The following is a 23,967-nucleotide window of genomic DNA, read 5'->3' as shown; positions in this document are numbered from 1 at the left end:
GAGGTAAAAGCACTAGTGTCTGCAGGTTCCGCAATGGCCCTGTTCAGAAATGCTGCAGCAAAATGTCGTAGCGCGAAGTGCCACCGCTGTTGCTCGGGATTCTGGCCACTTCCTTTCCTTTCCCCATGCCCACCCCCCTTGTCTCATCGCCCCCACCCCCCAAAGTTGGTCAGCCTTCTTTGCCCACTGGGCATCTGGGTTTTTTTGGGTGTGTGTGTGTGTGTGGGCATTCCCTCTACATTCTTCTGCCCCAAAATCCCACCACCACCACCAAGCATGGCTGGGACAGTTTTGGCTACATAAAAAACAGCAGATATGGAGAGCTGTTATTGCTGTGGGTAGATAAGAACGATGACTTGCCAGGAACGTACAGAGTGTAAGGGGACACAGGTCCCCTGCCCCACGGGAGAGGGAGATAGAGGCCGGGGGTGGGGGAAGAGAATCTGCAAGTACTCCATTGCACATATTTAGACTTTGGGTTGCAGTTCTCTGCACACTTACTTGGGAGGAAGCCCTATGGGATGCTAAGGGACATCACTTGTGAGTCAGCCTGCGTTGGATTCCTGGCTAGTTAGACTTTGGTCGTTATTGCTTATCCTTCTGTGTACAGCCAGCACCCAGATATAACCATATTTCTTGTAATTTAGTCAACAACTCAGCCCATTAACTGCTGCCTTAACAGCTGCTTGCTCAAAAGTCTTTCTGGTGGAGGTCGTCCCCCACCGCCCAGCTCTTGAACCTCCTTGTTCCCCTGACAAGATGGTACTTTTCGGGGGTCCTGAACCCTGCCCACCTCTCCTTTCTTCCAGGTGAACATGTCGACTGTTACCATGCAGGCGGGATCCATCCTGAACAACTTGATGCTGAGAGCGCACCAGCTGGTGGCTCACCTTCATTCTCTCCAGGTGGACAGGCAGGAGTTTGTCTGCTTGAAGTTCCTCATCCTCTTCAGCCTTGGTAAGTGCCGAGGGGCGTGGGTGGGGCAGCGAGGGACCTGGGAAGAGCAAACAGGGGCTGACATGGAGAGCCCCCTCCCACCCTGAGATCTCAACCACAAGAGGCGTTTGGAGGAGACTTGCTTTGCTTGTGGGTTCGTCTGTCTGGCGGATGGGGCTGGAAGCCCCCTTTGTCTTTGCCTTCTCCCTACTGCCAGAAGGACGTTTTAAGAGCATGGCTGCTGGACCAGCCCATCGAGTCCAGCCTCTTCCTCTCACAGTGCCCAGGCAAGCAGGACTTAAGCAATGAGGGCCCCACCCCCGACCTCTTGCGGCCTCCAGCAGCTGGTAAACTGGAACATTGCTGGACAGGCCTTTCCAAAAACATGGATGTTGGCGGTCTCCTTGAGCGTGTTGTTGAGAGCTGAGGCCATGAAGCAGTTACTGTTCATCTGTGTTTGTGTCCCGAAGAATTCAGGGACAGCCTCGAATGTGGTCAGCCATTGGAGATTACAGCCCTGCCTATCGCCCAGAGGAACTGTGCACAACTTCTGACCTTGACAGGGAAATGTGGGAGTGCGGTCTGCAAAGGAGTCAGTTTTGTCTTGACTGGTACCTGCCTCTGATCCCTGCCCCCAAAGACCCCTTCTTTCTGCTCAGAAGTTGATTTGCACCAGTTCAGGCAGCCTTGCCTCCTCCCTCCCTGCGCATGGCAGTGGAGCAGGGCCATCTGTGTGGGTGTGAGCGACACTTCCGCCCCCCCACAACCTCTCCTACAAATGGTTGCACCAGGAGTGGTTGAGGGTGGTGTTGGCTGCCTCTGCTAGGCCTGCAAGGTTGCGCACCAGCCCTGGGGCGGCAGGGGTCAAGCAGTGACCGTTTCTGCACTGGGAAGTTAGTGCTGAAGTCTCAGGCTCTTGGTCTGTCCGGCCCAGCGTTGCCCACACTGACCGGCAGCAGCTGCTGCTCTTTGGGCTCTCAGGCTTGCTGTTTTATCCCAGCCTCTACCCATAGAATGCCATTTGGCAGCTGAACCCAGCGACTGAAATGCAGAGCTTCTGCCTGTTCTGTGGAAGTGCTCAGCGCTTCAGTTCTCTGAGGAAAATGACACCGGCCGCAGTATCCTTCTTGGACATCTGCCAAAGCTGTTGTCCAGGCTCCTTTTGAGAAAAAAGGTTCAGAAAAGTTTCCTCCTTCCGGCAAATGCTGTGTTTGCCAGTTTCATGCCTAAAACCCGCCCGGGATTCTGTACCTGAATTGTGCAACCTGAATGCAAATCAAGCCTCTTTATTTTGCATAAATCGAGGCTGGATGAGACCAGTGGCAACCTCCTGTTTCCACATTGTCCAGCCAGGTGCCCTGGTGGAAAACCCACAAGCAGGGCTTGAGCACATCAACACTCTTCCCTCCTGCCAGAGCACTTGATCTTGCGCCCCTGGCAAAACCGTCCAGATTGCGCCCCCGAGCCATGGACAAATTAGCTCTTCTTTCCACCTCTCCTCCACCCCCCCATTCAATTCACCCCCTATTCTTATGAGGCAATAATCAATATTTATATTTATGGACATATTTTAAGCTGATTTTGCCCCCCCCCATTGCTTGCATGCCTGGTGGGGGCCCACATCACCACCCCCTAGCTATGGACCTGCCTCCCCTCAGCCAGTTATGACCCAGCCGCAGAGTGGCACAGCTGTGAAACTGTTTCATGCTACATTCTGTACGGCATCCCTCTAGGGACACTTCCTGCAGTGGTCAAGAGACCAGGGTATGGAAGTCAGAACCGCCAGCTAAAGGTTGCAACTTGAGCAATAATGGAAATTAAGAACTGGTCTAGACACGCGCAGCTCTTCTAGCTCCTTGATCTTGAACTCAAAGCTCCATAAACAGGCAAGAGAATGTTGCAGGTTTGGCTGCTTGAGATTTAACACGCTCAAAAGATTCTAAATACCACCAATTCCCTGCCTTGTCCCTTAGCCACAAGGTGCAAAGCGACAGGAACTGCAGCCGTCCCCACTCCCAAAGAGAGCAAGGTTTCAAGCCCTGGAACTGAGCAATGGCAGCAAACAGGGTTCTCTCCACACAACTGGAAGGCAGAGACACCTCTGCTTCTGACGGTGGAAGTGGAGCATAACCATTGTGACTAGTGGCCTTTGATAGCCCTCTCCTCCTCCTCCTCCTCCTCCTCCTCCTCCTCCTCCTCCTCCTCCTCCTCCTCCTCCAGGACTTTTTCCAGTCCTCTTCTAAAGCCATCTAAGTTGGTGGCCATCCTGGGGGAGAGAGATCCATGGTTTAATCATGCACTGTGTGAGGAAGGGCTTCCTTTCCTCCTTCCAGAAGAATTCTGGGTCAAACGATCTTCTTCAGAGCATATAAAACAAGCTCTGCCGTTGGGTCAGGCCCGAGGGGGCCCATTGAGTCCAGAACCCTGGTCTCACAGATGCCCCAATGGGCAGCCCATAGGCAGGACCTGAGTGCCAGCACACTCTGGCCTCCTGTGGGTTTTCAGCAACTGGTGTTTCTCTTTGGCTTCGCAGCAAACGACCCCCCCCCACCTCCATGATGCCTTCCCTTCCCTTTTTGCGCATTGCGTTAAAACTTCCAGCTGCCGGTGTGGAAGCTTTTCTCCTTCCCCGAAGAAAACCAGGAACAAAAGGTTGCCCTCTGCCCATGCCCCGTGCCCAACTTCCCTCTCTGAGCGTGGTGCCAATTATGCTGCAAGCCGTGTGCCCTCGGCTGTACGGGAGCTGCCACCTCCTCGCTTATATATGCGGCTGCGTTTGCCCTGAAGAAAAGAATGTCCTCTCTCTCTCTCTCTCTCTCTCTCTCTCTCTCTCTCTCTCTCTCTCCCTCCAGCTCACAATCTGCACTTGGCATCTGTGTGTATGTGTGTGTGTGTGTGTGCGCGCATGCACAAACACAGGCGTGCGAGAGCAGGGAGGAAAGGGCGCCATTTGAGTCTAAATAGATTTTTCTCCTGAGCAGGTAAAAGAGGTTTAATTAAAATTAGGGCTCCTCTGAACAGCAATATTTATGAGGGACGGCACAGGTTAGCTTTGTTCTCCAGAAGGGCTTAATAGAAGCTTAATGGATTGACCCCCCCCCCTCCACACGCGCCCGCCTGACTTCCATTCTCCAGCCAGCCACTCGAGGGGATGCGGAGCAAGAGCGGCTTTTATGCGCCTGCATTCCCTTAAGCGATTGCAATTTATCAGAAGCCTCCAGCAGACAAAAGCGGCGCTGAATGCAAAGAACTCTTGAGGGCATAGAAATTGTCTCGGCAGCTCCGCCTGTGTGTGGGGCTGCTTTTGTCGCAGGACGGAGTCTTTGCAGCCGCTCTCTCTCAATGGAGCGCGTCGATGTTATTTGGACAACATTCTTTATGCCTTGCAGGAATGAAAAGATTATTCAAATATTCAATTAAACCGTGAATAGGGTTTCTTCTGCAAACCAGGTGAGTTGATCAAGACGAACCCTCTATTGTTGCTCCACCTCAAAGTGTGTGTGTGTGGTGTGGGTGTGGGTGTGGGGGGGTGGTAGGGAAGAGAAGGCTTCAGCAGCCTAACTTCTAGGGTGTGCGAGTGTGAGGGCTGCGTGTCCCCCTCCCCCTCTTTCTCCTGGAAACGAAAACCACGATAATGTTATGCAGATGAAGAGATTCCATAATTGCGTGCCTGATTATCCCAGCAGTGACTCAGAAATGAAAGGAGGCAGTCAGCACCTCAGGTGCTAAGCACAAGGCCCAGGTCAGGGGAACATGGAAAAAGCCCTGAGGCAGGATGGGGCCCGTGGCCCTCCCAGACCTGCAGTCTGTTCTCCCAGTGGCCAGTGAGACGCCCATTATGGGAAACCCATAAGCAGCGGCCAAGTGTCAGAGAGTGCCCTCTCCCCTCCTGCTGTTTCCACCTGTGGGTCCCCAGATGTTGTTGGACTACAACTCCCATCATCCCTGAGCTCTGGCCTTGCTAGCTAGGGGTGATGGGAGTTGTAGCTCAACAACATCTGGGGACCCACAGGTTGAGAAAGGCTGATACAGTGGTTCTCCACCTGTAGGTCTCCAGATGTCGTTCCAATCCTCTTGGAAAGCTGTCCATGTCGGTGGCCATCCCTGCCTCCTGCAGGAGGGAGTTCCATAGTTAAACTCTTCTCTGTGTGAAGAAGTACCATATTTTTGCTTTATAAGATGCACCAGACCACAAGATGCACCTAGTTTTTGGAGGAGGAAAACAAGAAAAAAAAATATTCTGAATCTCAGAAGCCAGAACAGCAAGAGGGATCTCTGCGCAGTGAAAGCAGCAATCCCTCTTGCTGTTCTGACTTCTGGGATAGCTGTGCAGCCTGCATTCGCTCCATAAGACGCACACACATTTACTTTTTAGGAGGGAAAAAGTGTGTCTCACAGAGCAAAAAATACGGTATTTTCTTTGATCTGTCCTGAATCTTCCAACTTTCAGCTTCGTTGGCTATCCCCGAGTTTTGGCGTGAGGAGAGAGGAAGAAAAGTTTTCCTCTGCCCGCTTTCTCTGTGCCACGTGTAATTCTATGAGCATTGATGTTGCTGCTGCCTCTTTCTCACTTTTCCTCTACACAAAAAAGTCCCAATTGCTGCAACCTTTCTTCACAGGGGAGTCCCTACGTCCCCAGTGAACTTTGGGCTTCCAAATTTCAGTGGCGCCCTGTGCAATGCCAAAATCCAGCCCCCCCCCATTGCCTTCCTTTTCACATTGTTGCAGCACTCGCCACGGTGCCCTCTCAGCTCAGCGCCCAGTGCAGAGAAACTGGTTGTGCTCCCCTAAATCCAGCTTTGCCATTCCCTCATCCTTTGGGTTGCCCTTCTCTGAACCTTTTCCAGTTGCACATCCCTTTTTGAGGCCAGGGCACCAGAAGTGTTGCACCACAGATTTGTCCAATGCCATTGTGATACTGGCACTCCACCTTTTGGGAAGACCTTGTTGGCCTTTAGTTGGGCTGGGTCCAGAACTTGCCACGGCTGAGAGAAGCAAGTCCTGAGTGTTTTTATAGGGATGGGAGCCATGCAGTCCTCTAACTGCCATCAGCCCTGGCCAGCCTGGTCAGGGACTATGGGAGCTGTGTGTCCAGCAATGTTTGGAGGGCACCAGGCCTTCCAGAACTGCTTTACAGAGGACACAAGGGCAGGTCCCTGCCCCAAGGACCCTGCAGCCTACAATTCTACCCAGGTGGGATGCAGCAGGAAGCAATATGTTGTTGTTGTTGTTGTTGTTGTTGTTGTTGTTGTTGTTGTTTTCAGTTACAGGTGGTTAGGCTCGGTTGTATCCCCTGGGAACTGTGTGCAAGCCTTAGGGTGAGGTATTTAAACCAGCCCTTTCTTCAGGACCAAGAGGACTAAAATCTCACTGCTGTTTTTAAGGGGAATGCCGTCGTTTTGCAGGATTGCACCTGCTTCACCTGCAGGAGGTACCAGATTCAGGGCTTGGAATGTGCTTTGCCTGAGGCTCTGGAGCTCTGCTGTCCTTCAGTGCCAGCAAACTCCAGTTTCATCGGAGTTCTCTTGTTTTGAGAGAGGGAGAATAACTTCCCTCTTTCTTCTGTGCCTTCCATGGTTTTATACACTTCTGCCACGCTGCGTCTGACTCACCTCTTCTCCAAATCAAAAAGTCCCCAGAGCTGAAACCTCCATCCATGGCTCTACCTTGGTCATTCTGACGGCCCTTTCCCAAACCTTTTCTAATGCTTCAATGCCCTTCCCGCCCCACCGCCAAAATGGGGAAAGTGCTTATAAACACGTACATACAAATAACACACAACCCAAACAGATTTATTTCTTTAAAAAGATCAGCAGCCACAAGCGCAACTAAAATGGTTATATCCACTGATTTGATACATAAAGACACCTGCACTTAAGTTATTTCGGAAAAAACCTCTTATATCAACTTATATGCCAAATGATCTTACGCCTTCACAACAGTCAGGTTTGGATGGTCTTTCAGAATTAAGGGCAGAATCTTAATGTTTAAGGGTATCAGAAGACAGTGTCCAGAGGTCCAACATTTTTGAAACGATGACCATTTTTTTCATGATTTCAGCCAAACCCTCAGTGGAGGAGCTACAACTCCCATTTCCTCAGACAAACAGCATCAGAATATTCCTTTCGGTAGATTTATAAATCTCTTCATAGGTTTCTTCATCCATTTCTATTGTTGTCACGGTCTCCTCAACATCACCCCAAATCATATTTAAGTGCTGGTAACAAGCAAATAATCTGCCTCAAAGTTTTCGGTCATTTCTCATTTTTACATCATTTCGTTCATCAAGCCTGATGAGATCCAAGGGCTCTTCTACGGTATTTGTGGTTTGTTGCTGGTCCACCACCATTTTTTCAAAGCCCCTTCAATTCCCTTTTGGAGGGGAGGCCAGAATTCTGTGGTTCTAGGCTGAGTGTTGGGAGTGAGAGGGAGGGAGGAGAGGTTTTGGTGGCACCCCCAGAGCGACCGCTGTGTCTTCCCAGTTAGCCTTGAAAAGGCTCTGCCTCATCTCCCCCTTGTGAGCGTGGCAAGAACAGGTGGCTGCCCACCCCTGAGCTGGAGCCCCCTCCCACTGCTGTTGCTTGGCCCCTGTGGCCACGCTCAGCGGATGAAGTCAGGCCCAAGGAAGGACACTTGCACTGGCAGCTTTTGCCAAGTTTTCAAGAGCAGTGTACACGAGCAGGCACATTTTCAGGCAGGTGCACAGCTTAAGAGGGATATGCTTATCGCTACACCTTCACACCTGTCTCTCTCATCCTCCTACCCCTTGCTTTTTGGCTGAGCTGCTTCAGGCACCTTGCATCATGGTTTCCATGTTAGCTGAGCCCTTCTGTCACCTGGGAAGGCCAAACAGATTAAGCCCCAATCCCTCCAGCCGGTGTTTAGAGAGGAACACAACAGAGTGGCTTTGAAGTGAAGGTTTGTTTAGGGAATATCATAATGCAAGAAGAAGAACTGATTGTCCGATACGGTTTGTTTGTCTCGCATAGCCTTTACCAGCATGATGCTCATCCGCAAAGCATTAGGCTGGCGAGGTCAGTCCTTGTTCATCCAGGCAGATGAAGCTTATGAAGGTGGGAAGAGCCATTAGCTGGATCAGGCCAATGAGCTATCTAGTCCTGTTCCCACAGTGGCTGACTAGATGCTTGTGGGAAACCAGCAAGCAGGATCCTTGCACAAGAGCAGGTCTCCTCTCCTGTGTTTTCCTGTATCTGGTATTCAGAAGCCTCGCTGCCTCTTGACCACGGAGGCACAGTGCAGTAACTGTGGCTCGTCTCCTACTCCTCCATGGATTTGTCCAAATCTCCATCAAGGCTCTCCAAATTAGTGGCCATCATTGCCTCCTGTTGGGAGATGGGTGGCGCTGTGGGTTAAACCACAGAGCCTAGGACTTGCCGATCAGAAGGTCGACGGTTCGAATCCCCACAATGGGGTGAGCTCCCGTTGCTCTGTCCCTGCTCCTGCCAACCTAGCAGTTCGAAAGCACGTCAAAGTGCAAGTAGATAAATAGGTACCGCTCTGGCAGGAAGGTAAACGGCGTTTCTGTGGGCTGCTCTGGTTCTCCAGAAGCGGCTTAGTCATGCTGGCCACATGACCCGGAAGCTGTATGCCGGCTCCCTCGGCCAGTAAAGCGAGATGAGCGCCACAATCCCTAATCTCAACATTTAGCTTCGTTGGACGCCCACGAGTTCTGGTGTCGTCAGGCGAGAGGGAGGGGGGAAAACTCTGCTTTCTCCACACCACATGAAATTGCATATGCTTCCGTCAGGTCACATAGAATCATAGAAGAGTTGGAAGAGACCACAAGGGCCATCGAGTCCAACCCCCTGCCAAGTCCCCTGTTCTCTTTTCCCCTGTGAGTCTCTCCATCAACCTCAGCCGTTTTGCAGATATCAGCCGATGGCTTCTGCGAGCTTTGCAAGCGACACCTTCCATGCCTGTGCGCCCCGGAGGAAGTCCCTCCGTTCAAGCGAGGTTACCCCATTCAATGCATGTCCCCCCTTATTTCCCCTCCCCCTCCCCCCCCCGCTGCAGATGTGAAATACTTGGAGAATTCAAGTGTGGTGAAGGAAGCCCAGGAGAAGGCTCACACAGCTCTGATGCAGTACACCCTCTGCAACTACCCACACGCCACGGACAAGTTCCGCCAGCTTCTGATGCAGCTGTCTGACATCCGGTCCCTGAGCATGCAAGCGGAGGAGTACCTGTACCACAAACACCTGAGCGGGGACGTGCCCTGCAACAACCTCCTGATTGAGATGCTTCACGCCAAGCGGAGTTGAGAGCGCCCAGAAAGGCTCTCCGTCCCCCCATCGTCTGGGGAAGAGACTCACGGCAGCAGAGGGGCAAGGGTGGTGGCAGGGAGGATTGGGGGGTGGGGTTGTCAGGTGACAGGGAGGAAGGGTGAGTGTTTCGTCTTCCCCTCCCCACAGGCGACCTCTCCCAGTTCTGTCTTTCCTACAAAGCCCAACCCTTGCCTGCGTTTTGGTGTGATTCCTCCCGAGTCCCAGGCTCTCGCTCTCTAAAAGCCATGGGGCTCAGCTGTGTGGGGACTGCCCTTGGAGGCTGTTTAGGGGACACTTTGGGTGGGAGTTTGCTTTTCTAACTGGGCGGAAGAGGAGTCTTCTCCCTGTGTGAGAGTGGAGGCATCTGCCCGAGCTTCCTACGTGTTCTCCAGGCATGGTCCTCTAGCTAGGTGGCTGGGAAAAGATGGAGAGAAAAAAGCCCAGCACAGCTACCCATTGGAAGGCCCCCGCACCTCGCCTCACCTGTCCCTCTGCAGGTAGTGGCCTTGTTGGCCACAAGGATGATTTCTGTGGTCCATGGGCCACCACGAGAGCGAGTTTGTTGTGCCTCAGATACACTGAAGCCCCTCTTCCCCTTGGGGCTTCATTTTGGGAGACCTTTCTCTGAGGCCTTGCAGCTATGAGTTGAGCAAGTCAGGTGCTCCTTTTATTTTCATTTTGTTATCTGTTTATTGCATTCATATATCTATATATCTATATATATTCTTCCCCCTCCCGTGCACATCACATTCCCTGAGCCTCTGCGTTGGGAGGATACGATAACCGATGTTTGTTTCCTGAATGTATTTTTTGCCGTTGTACCTTTGGAGCAGGTGCTCAGATTGTCTTTCTGTGTGCTTCCTGGGGTGGGGTCTTCCTTCGTCTGCCGCTGGACACAACCACTACTTTGGCTGGACAAATAGACCCAGCTAGAAGCACTGCTTGCCCAGCCCACGACCTGGTCAGCTCTTCCTGCCCCGAGTGGTTTGATGGACACCCAGAAACACGTACCCCTCTCACAGGGCTTCCCCATCTCCTTCTGAGGAGCATCACACCAGGGTGTGACCCACAGACACCAGTGTTCTTGTGGGGCTTGGGACAAGAGGGTGCATTCCTGTACAGTGGTACTTCTGGTTACATACTTAATTCGTTCTGGAGGTCCGTTCTTAACCTGAAACAGCTCTTAACTTGAGGTACCACGTTAGCTAATGGGGCTACCTGCTGCCACTGCACTGCCATTGCACGGTTTATGTTCTCATCCTGAAGCAAAGTTCTTAATCCGAGGTACTATTTCTGGGTTAGCAGAGTCTGTAACCCGAAGCACCTGTAACCCGAGGTACCACTGTATTGCAATATCTTTTTGAGTGTTTTTGTAAGGGAGCCTCCACAGCCTTCGCCAATCCTATACCCCAACTATTGGGACTGCAGGACAGTAGCATCTTATGTGCATCTAATCTGGTGTGATTTCAACCATACGCGGTTGAAGGTCGGCTGATTCAAATTTCAATATTTAAATCCAGGCAAGGATCTTAAAACCTCTTTTTGTGCCATGTCTGCTTGGGCTCACCCGGCAGGCAATGTGCTTTCACCCTCTCTCCTTCGGTTGGGGAGCTCTGGTTTTCATCTACATGAAACGACTGATTGGGATCATCTGGAGTTTTGTCTTGTTGGTCTTCCAGAGGGCCTGCTGTGGTTTGGTACGAGCCCTCCTGGAACATGGCTGAACCCCCGAGGACATTAGAACTGTAAAGTTGGAAGGGTCATCTAGTCCAGCCCCCTGCAAGGCAGGGAATCTCAACCAGATCATACATGACAGGTGGCCACCCAACCTCTGCTTAAATACCTCCAAGGAAACAAGAGTCCAGCATCTCTCATAGAAGTCTGTTCCACTGTCAGGAAATTCTTCTTGATATTGAGCTGGAGTCTCCTTTCTTTTAACTTGAATCCATTGGTTTGGGTCCTAACCTTTGGAGCTGGAGGAAACAAACTTGCTCTATCCTCCATGTGACAGCCCTGGAGTTATTTGAAGACGGTGAGCCATCTCCTCTCAGTCTCCTCTTTTCCAGGCTAAACATACCCAGTTCCAACAACCTCGCCTCATAAGGCTTGGTTTTCAGACCCTGGGTCATCTTGGTCACCCTCCTCTGCACATCTTCTAACTTGTCAACATCCTTCCTAAACTGTGGAGCCCAGAACAGGACGCAGTATTCCCAGTGTGGTCTGACCAAGGCAGAAGAGAGTGGCACTATTCCTTCCCTTGATCTGGACACACTAGACTTCTGATAACTCAGCCTAGAATAGCTTCGGTTTTTTTGCTTCTGCATCACACCGTTGACTCATGATAAACTTGTGGTCTTCTAAGACCCATATATCCTTTCCCCATGTATTACTTAGCCCCCCTCTTATATTTGTACAGCTGTTTCTTCCTACCTAAGTGTAGAAGCATATATTTGTCCCTATTGAAATTCATTTTGTTAGTTTTGTTAGTTCTTTGATATGTTAAAGTCATCTTGAATCCTGAGTCTGCAGCATTAGCTATCTCTCCCCACCTGCAGATTCCTTAATCCAAGTCATTTATAAAGACGTTGAACAACAACAGGACAGAACCCTGTAGAACACCACTTGTCACTTTGTTCCAGCATGGTAAGGAACCATTAGTGAGCTCTCTTTGGGTTTAGTCGGTCAACCAGCTACAGATCTACAGCCCACGTTTACCAGCTTATCTGCAAGACTATCATGGGAGACTTTGTCAAAAGCCTTACTGAAATGAAGATATATTATGTCCACAGCATTCCCTGGATCCACCAATGCTGTAACTCGATCAAGATCAGAAATTAGATTCGTCTGGCATGACTTGTTTTTGAGAAACTCATGCTGGGTCTTAGAAATCACAGCCACTTTTTCTAAGTGCTCACAGATTAATTGTTGAATTATCTGTTCTAGGACCTTTGCTGGTATCAGTGTCAAGCTCACTGGTCAGTGGTTACATGGGTCTTCCTTTTCCCCCTTTTTGAAGATGGGGACACCTCCAGTCTGTAGGGACCTCACCTGTTCTCCAAGAATTCTCAAAGATCGTAGACAGAGGCTCTGAGATCACATCTGCAAGCTCCTTTGGTACCCTTGGGTGCAGCTCATCAGGCCCTGGAGATCTGAATTCATTTGAAGTAGCCCGGTGTTCCCTTACCATCTCTTTTCCTGTCTTGGACTGCAGCTCCCTCCATTCATCTTTGATTTGGTTATCACCAGGTTGGGCATCGCTTTCCTTTTGGGTGAAGACAGAGGCAGAGTAGGTGTTGAGCAGTTCCGCCTTCTCTCTGTCGCCCGATAGCATTTGCCCGTCTTCTCCATGCAGAGGACCTTCCACTTGCTTGTTCTTCCTCTTACTTTGAAAACAGTAATAAAATGTCAGGAATGACTCAGTTGTTTTATAGCAGAGGTTGCACCAGATGAAGGCAGGGCTTCCGTGTTTGTTTTCTCCTTGCTCCCCTTTTCTCAGTGAAAGCACTCAGGCCCACCCACCCTTGCCCTGTGACTGAGTGGAGCTCCTCTCTGATCTGGGTTTGGTGGCGCCCCATCAGAGCCAAGCCACAGCTCTGTGGAGGAGCAGCTGTGAGGCTGTTGTGTGCCTTCCCACCAGACCTTTGCAGAGCCTTTGATGAAGAAGCCTTCAGACGCTTTGACAATGCTGCTGTGATCGCTTCATTTCCCCCCCTGTGGGTTTTGATTACACCGCTGCATTTTCTGCTCCACATATAATGTTTGGACTACTTTTGTGTGTCTCTTCTGGTTTGAAAGAGTTGGAGAAGACAGTTTGGAAGTGCCAAGCTCTGCCTGTATTATGTTTTTTTTCCTTATGAAATAAAAAGTGCTCTTAAGTGTCTCCCTTCTCAACATTTTACTCAGAAGGTCCTTCTGAGCATTGGTTAGTGGTAAACTATCTTACCAAATAAGACATTCCAATAAATTTTTCAATTCACTTATAGCTCTGTGTGTGCGTGTTTTCTTTTCCTCCCCTCCTCAAAAAAAGTCAACATCTTTGGTTGGGTACCATTCAGGGTGGTGGAGAAAGGGTGGAGAAAGGCACTCTGCACCTGATCAGAGACTCTGCTCCATTTATCACCAAATTACAGGTTCAGGACTGAGTCCTGCCATGAGAGCATGATATGGGTGGTCAACACCTTGGGTGCAAGAAGTTTCCACCAGCAGGGCCAGATCCCTGTCTCTTCACATTTCTCTCCCTCTCTGAAGGACATCTTTTGGCAGCAGGTGGGAGGCAGGCTATTTACAGGCCTCCCATGGCTGAAGCTGTTTGAATCGTGTCCTCACAAGTGAGCCTTGGAATAGCAGCAGTTTTGGGGGAGTTTGCTCAGTCATGTAACACTTGGGGCAATTCTTATGCACGCAGAGTTGGCCGGCTCTGTACAGAAAGGCAGGCGTGCGCACACACACACACACACACACACACACACACACACCACCCTCCCCATAATCCTCAGCTAAAGACTCATTAGTCTCCTGCACTAATTGGCTTCAGTGGGCAAATGCTGGCCTTCTGCAATGGCATTTGCCTGGGCACCAAAATTAAAATATGAGCCACCATTTTTTCAATGCAAGGACTTGAAAGCGCCTGGGCAGGCAGAAGAAGCAGAAAGCTCTTCCCACAGATGATGGACGGCAAATGTTTCTGGGGGAAGAGGCTGACTGTGATAAGGCACCTGGCTTGAGTCCATCTGGGATGTGTGTGTGTGGGGGGGGTCCCACATTCATCCCAGAAGGAAGTCTGGGACAAAATCTACGCTGGGAGTTTGGTGGGGGCAGGAAAGAGGCAAGCCTCTCTGCAGCCAAAAAGGAGGTGGTTGATACGAAGGCAGAGCAGCAGAAATAGGCGGTTGGGTCTGGTGCTGTGGCCACAGATGCTCCCACTCTGCCCCATCCCCCATGAAGGTTTCTATGTTGAAACTGGAGCTGCGCCACCAGGGACAGGAATCTTGTGGCTTAGCCCTGCTCATATGATGTTGGACTCCCAGCTCCCATCAGCCAACAGGAAGCGGGGATGGGAATTGGGAGTCCAGGGCTGGCGAACCAGTGGATCTTCCTGGCTTCCAAATCTCACCACCCTGTCTCTTTCTGTGTTCGTTAAGAAATCAATCTTTTAGTGCAGTCACACCCCCTTGGGAACTCCGTGACTCTTGGCGACAGGCAAACACCTTCCCAGCATCCTTTTTGGTATCTGCCAGAAAAACCTTTCTCGTTCAGACAAACCCAACCAGATGTGCAGTGTGCTTACATGTGCTTTAAACTGTTTTTGCTAGTTTTATTGATAGTTTTTAGTTTATAATTGATATTCTTTTTTTTTCAAATGTTGTAAACAGTTGCTTTTAACATTTTTGGCCTGTGCTTTTCTTGTTTCATTATTTTTGTAAACCTCTTTGAGAGGTTTCTCCCCCTTTTTTCAAATCAATCAGTATAAACATTTAAACCAACACCTGACCAGCGAACATGGTGATTTAAGGCTGAGGGTCCCCCTCTACTGTTCTAAACAAGCAGCCTCTCAAAATCCTCTGCCCACATTTGTGAGCAAAGATGTGTGACCCCTAGGGGGAGGGGAAATTCCCAAAACAATTGTGCAGGGGGTGGAGTTCAACACATATTTTCTTACCTGTTTGCAAGCCAGTAGGTTACTGTACTTAAGAGTGCTTAAGGAATTGGGTGACCAGCATTCATATCCCCCACTTGGCCATTATTATTATTACTACCGTATTTTTTGCTCTACAAGACTCACTTTTTCCCTCCTAAAAAGTAAGGGGAAATGTGTGTGCGTCTTATGGAATGAATGCTTTCGCTGCGCAGTGATCCCTCTTGTTGTTCTGGCTTCTGAGATTCAGAATATTTTTTTTCTTGTTTTCCTCCTCCAAAAACTAGGTGCATCTTATGGTCTGGTGCGTCTTATAGAGCGAAAAATACGGTATTTACACCTCTCCTTTCCCCCTAACAGAACTCAAGGTGGCTTACAGATAAAAATAAGAACCGCTAAAAACATAGAAAGAACAATCATTAAAAGCCAATTAAACATTGATAGAAATGTGTGTGTGTGTGTATTAATACTATACCAATAATTGCAGCAAAACCAGCACAGCACCAGCCCTTTCCTTAAAAGCAGTCAGTTCCCCAAAGCCTGTTGGAACAAGAAAGCCTTCAGCTACTGGGACAGAAGAACAACAAGGAGGGAGCCAGTCTGGCTTCACTGGGGAGCCAGTCTCAGAGTCACCCCTGAGAAGCAGCCCCTTGTCCCCACAGTATCCTGGATGCAAAGGCATTGCTGGGAATGATTATGGGGGGCAGGGGCAGTGGTGGGCCCCATGTACACTCAGTGAGCCCCTTGTACACAATTGAGTGATATGTAGAGAAAATTCTGCAAAGGACTATTGCAATGTGCTCTACGTGGGGCTACATTTGAAGGTGACCTGGAAACTGCAATTAATCCAGAATGCGGCAGCCAGACTGGTGACTGGGAGTGGCCGCTGGAACCACATAACAGCAGTCCTGAGAGATCTGCATTGGCTCCCAGTACGTTTCCAAGCACAATTCAAGGTGTTGGTGCTGACCTTTAAAGCCCTAAACGGCCTCGGTCCAGTATACCTGAAGGAGCCTCTCCACCCCCATCGTTCTGCTCGGACACTGAGATCCAGCGCCAAGGGCCTTCTGGCGGTTTCCTCATTGCGAGAAGTGAGGTTACAGGGAACCAAGGAGAGGGCCTTCTTGGTAGTGGCGCCCGCCCTGTGGAACGCCCTCCCACCAGATGTCCAAGAGAAAAATAACTACCAAACTTTTTGAAGACATCTGAAGGCAGCCCTGTTTGGGGAAGTTTTTAATGTTTTATTCTGTTATTCTGTTTTTAGTGTTATGTTGGAAGCCGCCCAGAGTGGCTGGGGAAACTCAGCCAGATGGGCGGGGTATAAATAATAAATTATTACTATTATTATAAAGGGGCCTTCTGTTTGGGGGCATGAGAAAAAGGAAAACCTCAGAAATGTCCTCAACAAAAGGTCTTCTGAGGAATTCCTCCCACTCACCCACTTCCCTCTAGTTTCGACAGAGGCCTTTGCTGGGCTCTCTGGGAAGGCAGGGCAGGAGGCTAGCAGGGACTGACCATGTGGCTCAATGGCCACTGAGCAGATCAGTCCGCTTCCCCACCCCTTGCGAAGTGATGACCTCAGCGCTGGGGAGAGGGAGAGGGAGAGGGAGAGGGAGAGAGCGCCAGTAGTGGGGTGGGGATCATGCCGACCCCCCCCCCCGATAAGATCTGCCTGCCAGTCCTCTCAGGCACTATCAGACTCCGGGTCTCCAAGGCCAGTGGTCAAGAGAGGTTGGGAGATAGGAACACCTGGGGCTCCACGTCACACGCTGGCTGGGGCTGAAGGGAGTTGGGAGCCCAAAAAGAGATTAAGAGACACAAATCCCCCATCCCTCTTCAAAGCCACATTCCACCACGTTTTTAGTTATGGAAGGTGTTATATCTGGGCTATGTTTTTAAACAGGTGTGGGGGACCCCTGGCACTCCAGATCAGGAGAGCAGCTTTAAAGTCTCGTGCATGGGGCAGAGCTGAATGGAAGTGTTTGCTTTCCATATCCCACGAAAATGACACTGCACTGTTCTGAGTTTCGTTTTCTTTCCTGCCAAATTTCAAGGCAGGAGGAAGAGAGGCATTACTCATTTTTACTTTTTTTATTTTTTTTGGCAACGGGACTTTTCTCGTTGGTGGAACAGCCTGTTGGTGGAACAGCCTGCAAAACTTTTAGCTGGCCATATGGGCTGCTTCAAGTCACGAGTTGCTGAATTTTTAATCTGCTGGCTTGAATGATTGTTGTTTGGTGGATCCAGTATGCAAGCTGCAAAGGCTGGGCACTGGTGCAAATGAACGACTACCTGTGACTGTCTGGTTCACACATGATGCTAAGCCAAGACAGGGCACAGGGAGGAGACTGTCACTGCTCTCCTTATCCTCTGATCTTGGTGGCTGAATCACTGCCACCAGCAAGGATGTGACCTGGATGAGGGTGCATGCGTGGTCTCATCCAGACAAGCCACAAGCTGTAATAAACCATGATCGAGGTTTGCTTAGTGTAATGAGCAAATTATCTCTGTCTTCCTCTCCCTCTCTCCCTCTCTCCCTCTCTCTGGGGGGGGGGGGGCGCACGATCCTGATCACGTTCCAAAGCAGCAGCCCAGAAACCTTAGTAGTTATCCTGAAAGTTTAATAAACCCCACTTTCCCTCCAAGGTAAGCTGAAGTCAGCCAGGCACTAATCCATACAATCAGTTTGTTAAAACGACGAACAGACAGACAGCAGCAACAGAGCAAGACACAGGAAACAGCAGAAAACCAGGAGACAGGTTAGTTTGCAAAAGCATGGCTCCACCATTTTTAAAACTGCGTCACAATATTATTACTTTTTAAAAAATAATAATCTAAAGGTTTCTAACATCAGGCTCAGGGCACTGAGACTCTTAAAGAACACAAAGCAAATTCTGAACGGGAGAAAAGGCAGGAGTTGACTCCGCAGAGTTGGCATTGAAAATATGTTTAATCCTCTGGCGTCATGGAGGAAGACCCCGGGGATGAGGAAGCCCTTGTAGGCAGGAAAGCAGAGAGGAAGGCCACGAGGTGCCTTGGGCGGCAGGTGGAGGCCTCCCAAAAAAGGGGGACGTGCAATTTAGGCCACCAGAGTGGAAGCGAGAGGAAACGGAGGTGCAGGCCAATAGTGTGTTGCTGATTCAGTGGGCAATTTCCACGTGCCACTTTGGGAACGTTTAACAGGGCCACAAGTGTCGTTATTTATTAATTACATTTGAATACCACCTTTCCCTCCAAGGAGCTCAAGGAGGGGTACATGGTTCCCCCCCTTTTCATCCTCTCAACCCTGTGAGATAGGTTTGGCTGAGAGGCAGTGACTGGCCCAAAGTCACCCAGTGAACTTCACTTGACTAAGCGGGGATTCAAGGCCAGGTTCCCCACATCGCAGCCTGAGACCCCTAACCCTTACACTGGCTCCCTCACAAGCAACGGGGAGGAGAGCTCAGCCATGGGTCAAGTCTCAATGCATTTCCACTGTGTTCACTCAGTTGTTGTTTTTCAAAAATGAGAAACCAGTGGCACGTCTTGTAGGGATATGAGCAGGGTGACACAACTTTTCTCGCATAGGAAAACAAAGCTCTATCTCTCGCCCAAAACACAGAAAGCAAAGTGGGCTGGGGTGGTGGTGGTGGGGGGGGTGAGTTTTGACTGTGAACTCCCAGGTTTGCTGTTCCAAGGCCATACAAAGCTCACGATAAGAAAAGCCAGCAAGAGTCACAGTCCGTGAGAGGAGGACATCAACAGATTTAAGGAAACCAGAATGGATGAGTCGGGGAAGAACAACGCCTGGCAAATACTCCCCTGGCCAGTGAACCAGGGGCCAGAGCCCAGCCTGTTCAGTGCCAGATATTGGGAAAGTAGAGGAAGAAACAGGCAGCTGCACATAGCCTTCTGGTCTCCTTGATGCAATTCTTCGATCATTTGTGTTGAACTGGGGTGGTGGTGGAGGACATCACCTGGGGCAGCTCCTCTCATAAGCCTAAGGGAGAAGAGACAGAGGCATCAGCACAGCCAACAGCAGAACCCACACTGGGTCAGGGATCACAGGTCCTGGAGGCTGCAGGATCAGGGCCCTCCAACGCTCCCGATGCAACAGTGTATCTGGAATGGGGAGGAGGTGCCATCTTGCCCATCACCTCAGGTGGAGAGCCTCCCCAACATCAACAGTCCTTCCAAATCCAACTCCCTTGCCACCTTCATGCGCTTAAAGCATTGTTAAAAAGGTAAAGGGACCCCTGACTGTTAAGTCCAGTCGTGGACGACTCTGGGGTTGCGGCGCTCATCTTGCTCTATAGGCCGAGGGAGCCGGTGTACAGCTTCCAGTTCATGTGGCCAGCATGACTAAGCCGCTTCTGGCGAACCAGAGCAGCACACGGAAACGCCGTTTACCTTCCCGCCGGAGCAGTACCAATTTATCTACTTGCACTTTGATGTGCTTTCGAACTGCTAGGTTGGCAGGAGCAGGGACCGAGCAACGGGAGCTCATCCCATTGTGGGGATTTGAACCACCGACCTTCTGATCGGCAAGCCCCAGAGGCTCAGTGGCTTAGACCACAGCGCCACCCGCGTCCCTAACCACGGTTACTTCCCCTTTAAAGTGTCATGGCTCCCCCCAAAAGAATTCTGGGAGCTGCATTCCATGAAGGGTGCTGAGGAGTCCTCAACTCCCCTCACAGGGCTGCAATTTCCCGGAGTGGTTTAAGAAGCAACCTGTCTTCACAGGGAACTCTGGGAATTGTAGCTTCATGAGGAGGAATACTGAGGCCTCCTTGCAACTCTCAGCACCCCAAACTACAGCTCCCAGAATTCTTTGGGGGCAGAATCCATGGCTGTTAAAAGCGGCATCGCTCCCAAGTGTGTGGGTGCGGATGTTGCCAAAGTCTGCCTCTGAACCGCTGCTTTGCCAGACCCCTGGGGCTGGAGAGCTGCCTTATATAAACAAAATCCAAGTCGGGTACGTTGTGTGGTTCGTCAGAACGGCTTCTTCTTGGCTGCTCGGGTGCCCAGCTGTGGAGACGAGGCACATGTTGCTATGCACAGCTTAGCAACAAACAAGATGTATTCAAAGCGGATAATGAAATTATCACAGGGAAACAATGGGCTGACACTCGAGGAGACGGGGGCTGAGGCGATTGCCTTCTTCACCAAGATGAAAAAGATGTGTTTCTTATTGTCTGTGCAAATATGTAGCAGCAACCCCCACCACTCCCCTACTTCCCAGGGGCCTCACCTCCCCGCATAATGGGGTGTAATGAATATTGACAGAAGATCATGTCTTCATAAAGCAGCCAGAAACTCATTAGAAGGTGCATGTCTGCGTTCGGAGGTAGGAACCTGTAGCCTCTTGTGTTGTGAATGGGTCCAGAAGCTTTCAAAGGGAGAGGGGGGGGGGAGTGCAGCCTTCCTAATGCAAACAAATTGTGTCCGTCTTGGTTTAATGATATCTCTTTCTTCACAACGCCATAGCAGATGCCCAGGAATCAAGCACAACTATCCGTGGGTTTAAAATAATATATTTTTTGCAAGGTAGCTGACAAGCAATTGGTTGCAAACCAGCCACATATTTCATTCTTCGCCTCTCCTAGCTCTGCATAACTCTTTTTGTCTTACCCTGCTCCTGTTTTTCCCCCTCCTTTCCTTTCCCCCCTTTTTATGTCTGCTCTTGGATGCCACCTCGGCAGCAAATAAATGGTGTAAATAAACCATAAACACAGTTAGGTCAAAGCCTTCAGATGCAGAAAACTGATCACGGCTTCGCCTCTTCCATTATTCTCACTTATTGTATAGCCTGTGGGTGGTTGGCCAGGAGTGTGCGTGATTAAAATAAGTTCTTTCAAAATTGTTTTTACTTTGAAAATTATGCCATTCTTTTCCACCAGAAAACGGTGCTTATTCTCAGGTAAATATGCCCAGTGCCAGGGAAGAAGAAGAAGCAAAATCCCCTTTTGTTCCTGCAGTCATGATGCTACAGGGACTTCAGGGGGTTTAAAAGGCAAAAGTGCCCAGGTGGGAAATATTCCTTTTCTTTCTAAACCGGAGTTGGCAAAGCAGCTGACTTGCTTGGTTCCTAGATCCATCTCAGGGATATTGAAGCAGTGGTCAAGCAGTGGTCAGTGGCCTCAGTTGGTGGGAAGGGGGCAACTGGCTGTCTTGAGAGAAAGGGAGCCCTGGAGTCCAGGGTTATCCAGCTACAACATACCGCAGCTTGTTAGACGTGGTTTATCTGTCTAAGTTAAAGCTATGGTTTTCCCAGTCGTGATGTATGGAAGTGAGAGCTGGACCACAAAGAAGGCTGATCGCCGAAGAATGGATGCTTTTGAATTCTGGTGCTGGAGGAGACTCTTGAGAGTCCCATGGACTGCAAGAAGATCCAACCTCTCCATTCTGAAGGAAATCAGCCCTGAGTGCTCACTGGAAGGACAGATCCTGAAGCTGAGGCTCCAAGACTTTGGCCACCTCATGAGAAGAGAAGACCCTGATGTTGGGAAAGATGGAGGGCACAAGGAGAAGGGGACGACAGAGGATGAGATGGTGGGACAGTGTTCTCGAAGCTACCAGCATGAGTTTGACCAAACTGCGGGAGGCAGAGGAAGACAGGAGGGCCTGGCGTGCTCTGGTCCAGGGGGTCACGCAGAGGCGGATACGACTAAACAACTAAACAACAGCAACAACAACATCTGTCTAATTCAGGGTTTACCTGCCTGGTGCTGCCTGGAGGGACACAATGGAAATTGTAGACCAAAACATCTGGAGGGCAAAAGGTTGGCAAGTTCAGTCTATGCCCACCTAGACAGATGGCCAGATGAACCTGAAGAACAGCCCAGCCTCCTGTTCCTACAGTGGCCAGCCAGATGCCTGTGGGAAACCAGAAAGCAGGATTCGAGCACCAGAGCCCTCTCACTTCCTGCAGCTTCCCGCTTCAGGAAGAACCTTCTGATTCCTGCCTTGCAGCAGGTTGGACTAGATGACCCCGGGTCCCTTCCAGCTCTGCCATTGTGTGATTCTAAGAAGACTTTCTACTTCCAATTTTGGAGGCAGAGCATAGTCACCATGTCAGGTGGCCATCAGAGCCTAGGACTTGCCAATCAGAAGGTTGGCAGTTCGAATCCCTGCGACGGGGTGAGCTTCCATTGCTCGGTCCCTGCTCCTGCCAACCTAGCAGTTCGAAAGCACATCAAAGTGCAAGTAGATAAATAGGTACCGCTCCGGCGGGAAGGTAAACGGCGTTTCCGTGCGCTGCTCTGGTTCGCCAGAAGTGGCTTAGTCCTGCTGGCCACATGACCCGGAAGCTGGACGCCGGCTCCCTCGGCCAGTAAAGTGAGATGAGCGCCGCAACCCTAGAGTCGGCCACGACTGGACCTAATGGTCAGGGGTCCCTTTACCTATACCTTTTATCATGAAGTTTACATAGGAACGTAAGACAGCCTGCTAGGTGAGGCCAGTGGCCCATGGAGTTCAGCATTCTGTTCCTGCAGTGGCTAAATAAGACACGTAATCCTGAGGCAGGAAAGAGCCTTTGTTAGCACGGAGTCCATCCAAAGCATCATATTCATATATTGGACTTGACCTAATGACTTAACCTAAAGGCTTGCAGGATTCTTCTTGTTGTTGTTTTGTTGTTGTTGTTGTTGTTGTGATCAGAACTCCAAGATCCACCCACCAGAGCCTGATGTGAAGGGCATCCATTTAGTATTAAAAACCCAGGAATCTGTTTTGAGTGACAGGAACACAGGAAGCAGCCTTATACCAAATCAGGGTAAAGTAAAGGTCAAGGACCCCTGGACGGTTAAGTCCAGCCAAAGGCGGCTACGGGGTTGCAGTGCTCATCTCACTTTCAGGTCGAAGGAGCCGGCGTTTGTCCACAGACAGCTTTCTGGGTCATGTGGCCAGCAGAACTAAGCAGCTACTGGCACACAGAGAACTGTGATGAAAGCCAGAGAGCATGGAAACGCCGTTTACCTTCCCGCTGCAGTGGTACCTACTTATCTACTTGCACTGGTGTACTTTCGAACTGCTAGGTTGGCAGAAGCTGGGACAGAGCAATGGAATGAACCAAGTCAGATCATTGTTCCACCTAGCTCAGTATTGTCTGCACAGACTGGCAGCAGCTCTCCAGGGTTTCAGGAGTCCCTCCCAGACCTACCTGTAGAAGTTATTGGGGATTGAACCTGTGATCTTCTACATGCAAATCCCAACCTCACAGTCCTTTCACATTCTCGGTTCCTCCAAAATTTCTTCATTTGAGCAGTATAATAATTAAAGGCAGGGGAAAGAAATTTTGTTGCAGATAGGTAAGGTAAAGGGACCCCTGACTATTAGGTCCAGTCGTGGCCGACTCTGAGGTTGCAGCGCTCATCTTGCTTTACTGGCCGAGGGAGCCAGTGTACAGCTTCTGGGTCATGTGGCCAGCAGGACTAAGCCGCTTCTGGCGAACCAGAGCAGCACACGGAAACGCCGTTTACCTTCCCACCGGAGCGGTACCTATTTATCTCCTTGCACTTTGACGTGCTTTCGAACTGCTAGGTTGGCAGGAGCAGGGACTGAGCAACGGGAGCTCACCCCGTGGAGGGGATTTGAACCGCCGACCTTCTGATCAGCAAGTCCTTGTTGCTGATATGGCTCAGCAAATGAGAGTCGGACATCTTTGCAAAATCAGCCAGAGTTCCAGATCTAACTCTTGCCTGACCTTTTGGCTGACTAGATGCTTTGCCATGTATTTTAGACAGGATTGCTTAGACGGAAAGAAAAGGTTGGGTGGAAGAGGTAGAGAGAGAGAAAGGGGCAGAAATGCACGGGCAAAGACTTTGTGCTTCACAAGAGTGTGTACAAACACACATGTGGGGGTTGCTCACCCACAAGCAAGCCCCCAACAAAATATTTGAACAAGGGCTCTCATCTCAAGATGTCTAGGTTTTGTTCAGACCTACAACTAAAGAAAATAAGTCCCTATTTAGTGAGCTTGAAACAATTTGCAGGGAAATAGGGGCTTTGTTGATGCAGGGTCAGCGACCTCTGAGTGCTCACAGCACCTGTGGCTCCCTCTTCTCTCGCTCCTGCTGGGTTCATTGTTTTATTCCCCCCCCCTGGGCTTTTTTGGGGGGTTACTCAAGG

General features: G+C 50.2%; 2 protein-coding genes and 1 pseudogene across 6 annotated transcripts in view; 1 reads left to right on the top strand and 2 right to left on the bottom strand.

Annotated features, from left to right (window-relative positions):
- The window catches only part of LOC309333337 (steroidogenic factor 1-like), a 44,485-nt gene extending 31,282 nt beyond the window's left edge, over nucleotides 1-13,203 (top strand). The window contains exons 4-5 of the mRNA XM_081846709.1: nucleotides 783-957; nucleotides 8,971-13,203. Coding sequence (XP_081702835.1) covers nucleotides 783-957; nucleotides 8,971-9,218 — 423 coding nt within the window. The 3' untranslated portion in view covers nucleotides 9,219-13,203. The remainder of the gene's footprint in view (nucleotides 1-782; nucleotides 958-8,970) is intronic.
- Nucleotides 5,250-8,183, bottom strand: LOC309333850 (U6 snRNA-associated Sm-like protein LSm3 pseudogene; annotated as a pseudogene). Its single transcript has one exon. The product of its transcript is annotated as a U6 snRNA-associated Sm-like protein LSm3 pseudogene (transcript).
- A 4,279-nt stretch (nucleotides 13,204-17,482) lies between the features above and the next one.
- Nucleotides 17,483-23,967, bottom strand: part of ADGRD2 (adhesion G protein-coupled receptor D2) — a 66,882-nt gene continuing 60,397 nt past the window's right edge. For all 4 annotated transcript variants that reach the window (XM_081847508.1, XM_081847509.1, XM_081847512.1 and 1 more), the window contains one exon: nucleotides 17,483-18,835. Coding sequence is in view for 1 of the 4 variants with exons in the window: in XM_081847509.1 (XP_081703635.1) it covers nucleotides 18,828-18,835 (8 nt within the window). In the remaining 3 variants the exon portion in view is untranslated. The remainder of the gene's footprint in view (nucleotides 18,836-23,967) is intronic.

Source organism: Podarcis erhardii (genome assembly GCF_964252035.2).
Source record: "Podarcis erhardii genome assembly, chromosome: Z".
In the NCBI taxonomy this organism is placed as follows: domain Eukaryota; kingdom Metazoa; phylum Chordata; class Lepidosauria; order Squamata; family Lacertidae; genus Podarcis; species Podarcis erhardii.
Note: the sequence above shows the minus strand (reverse complement) of the source record. Positions and strands in the feature narration are given on the sequence as shown.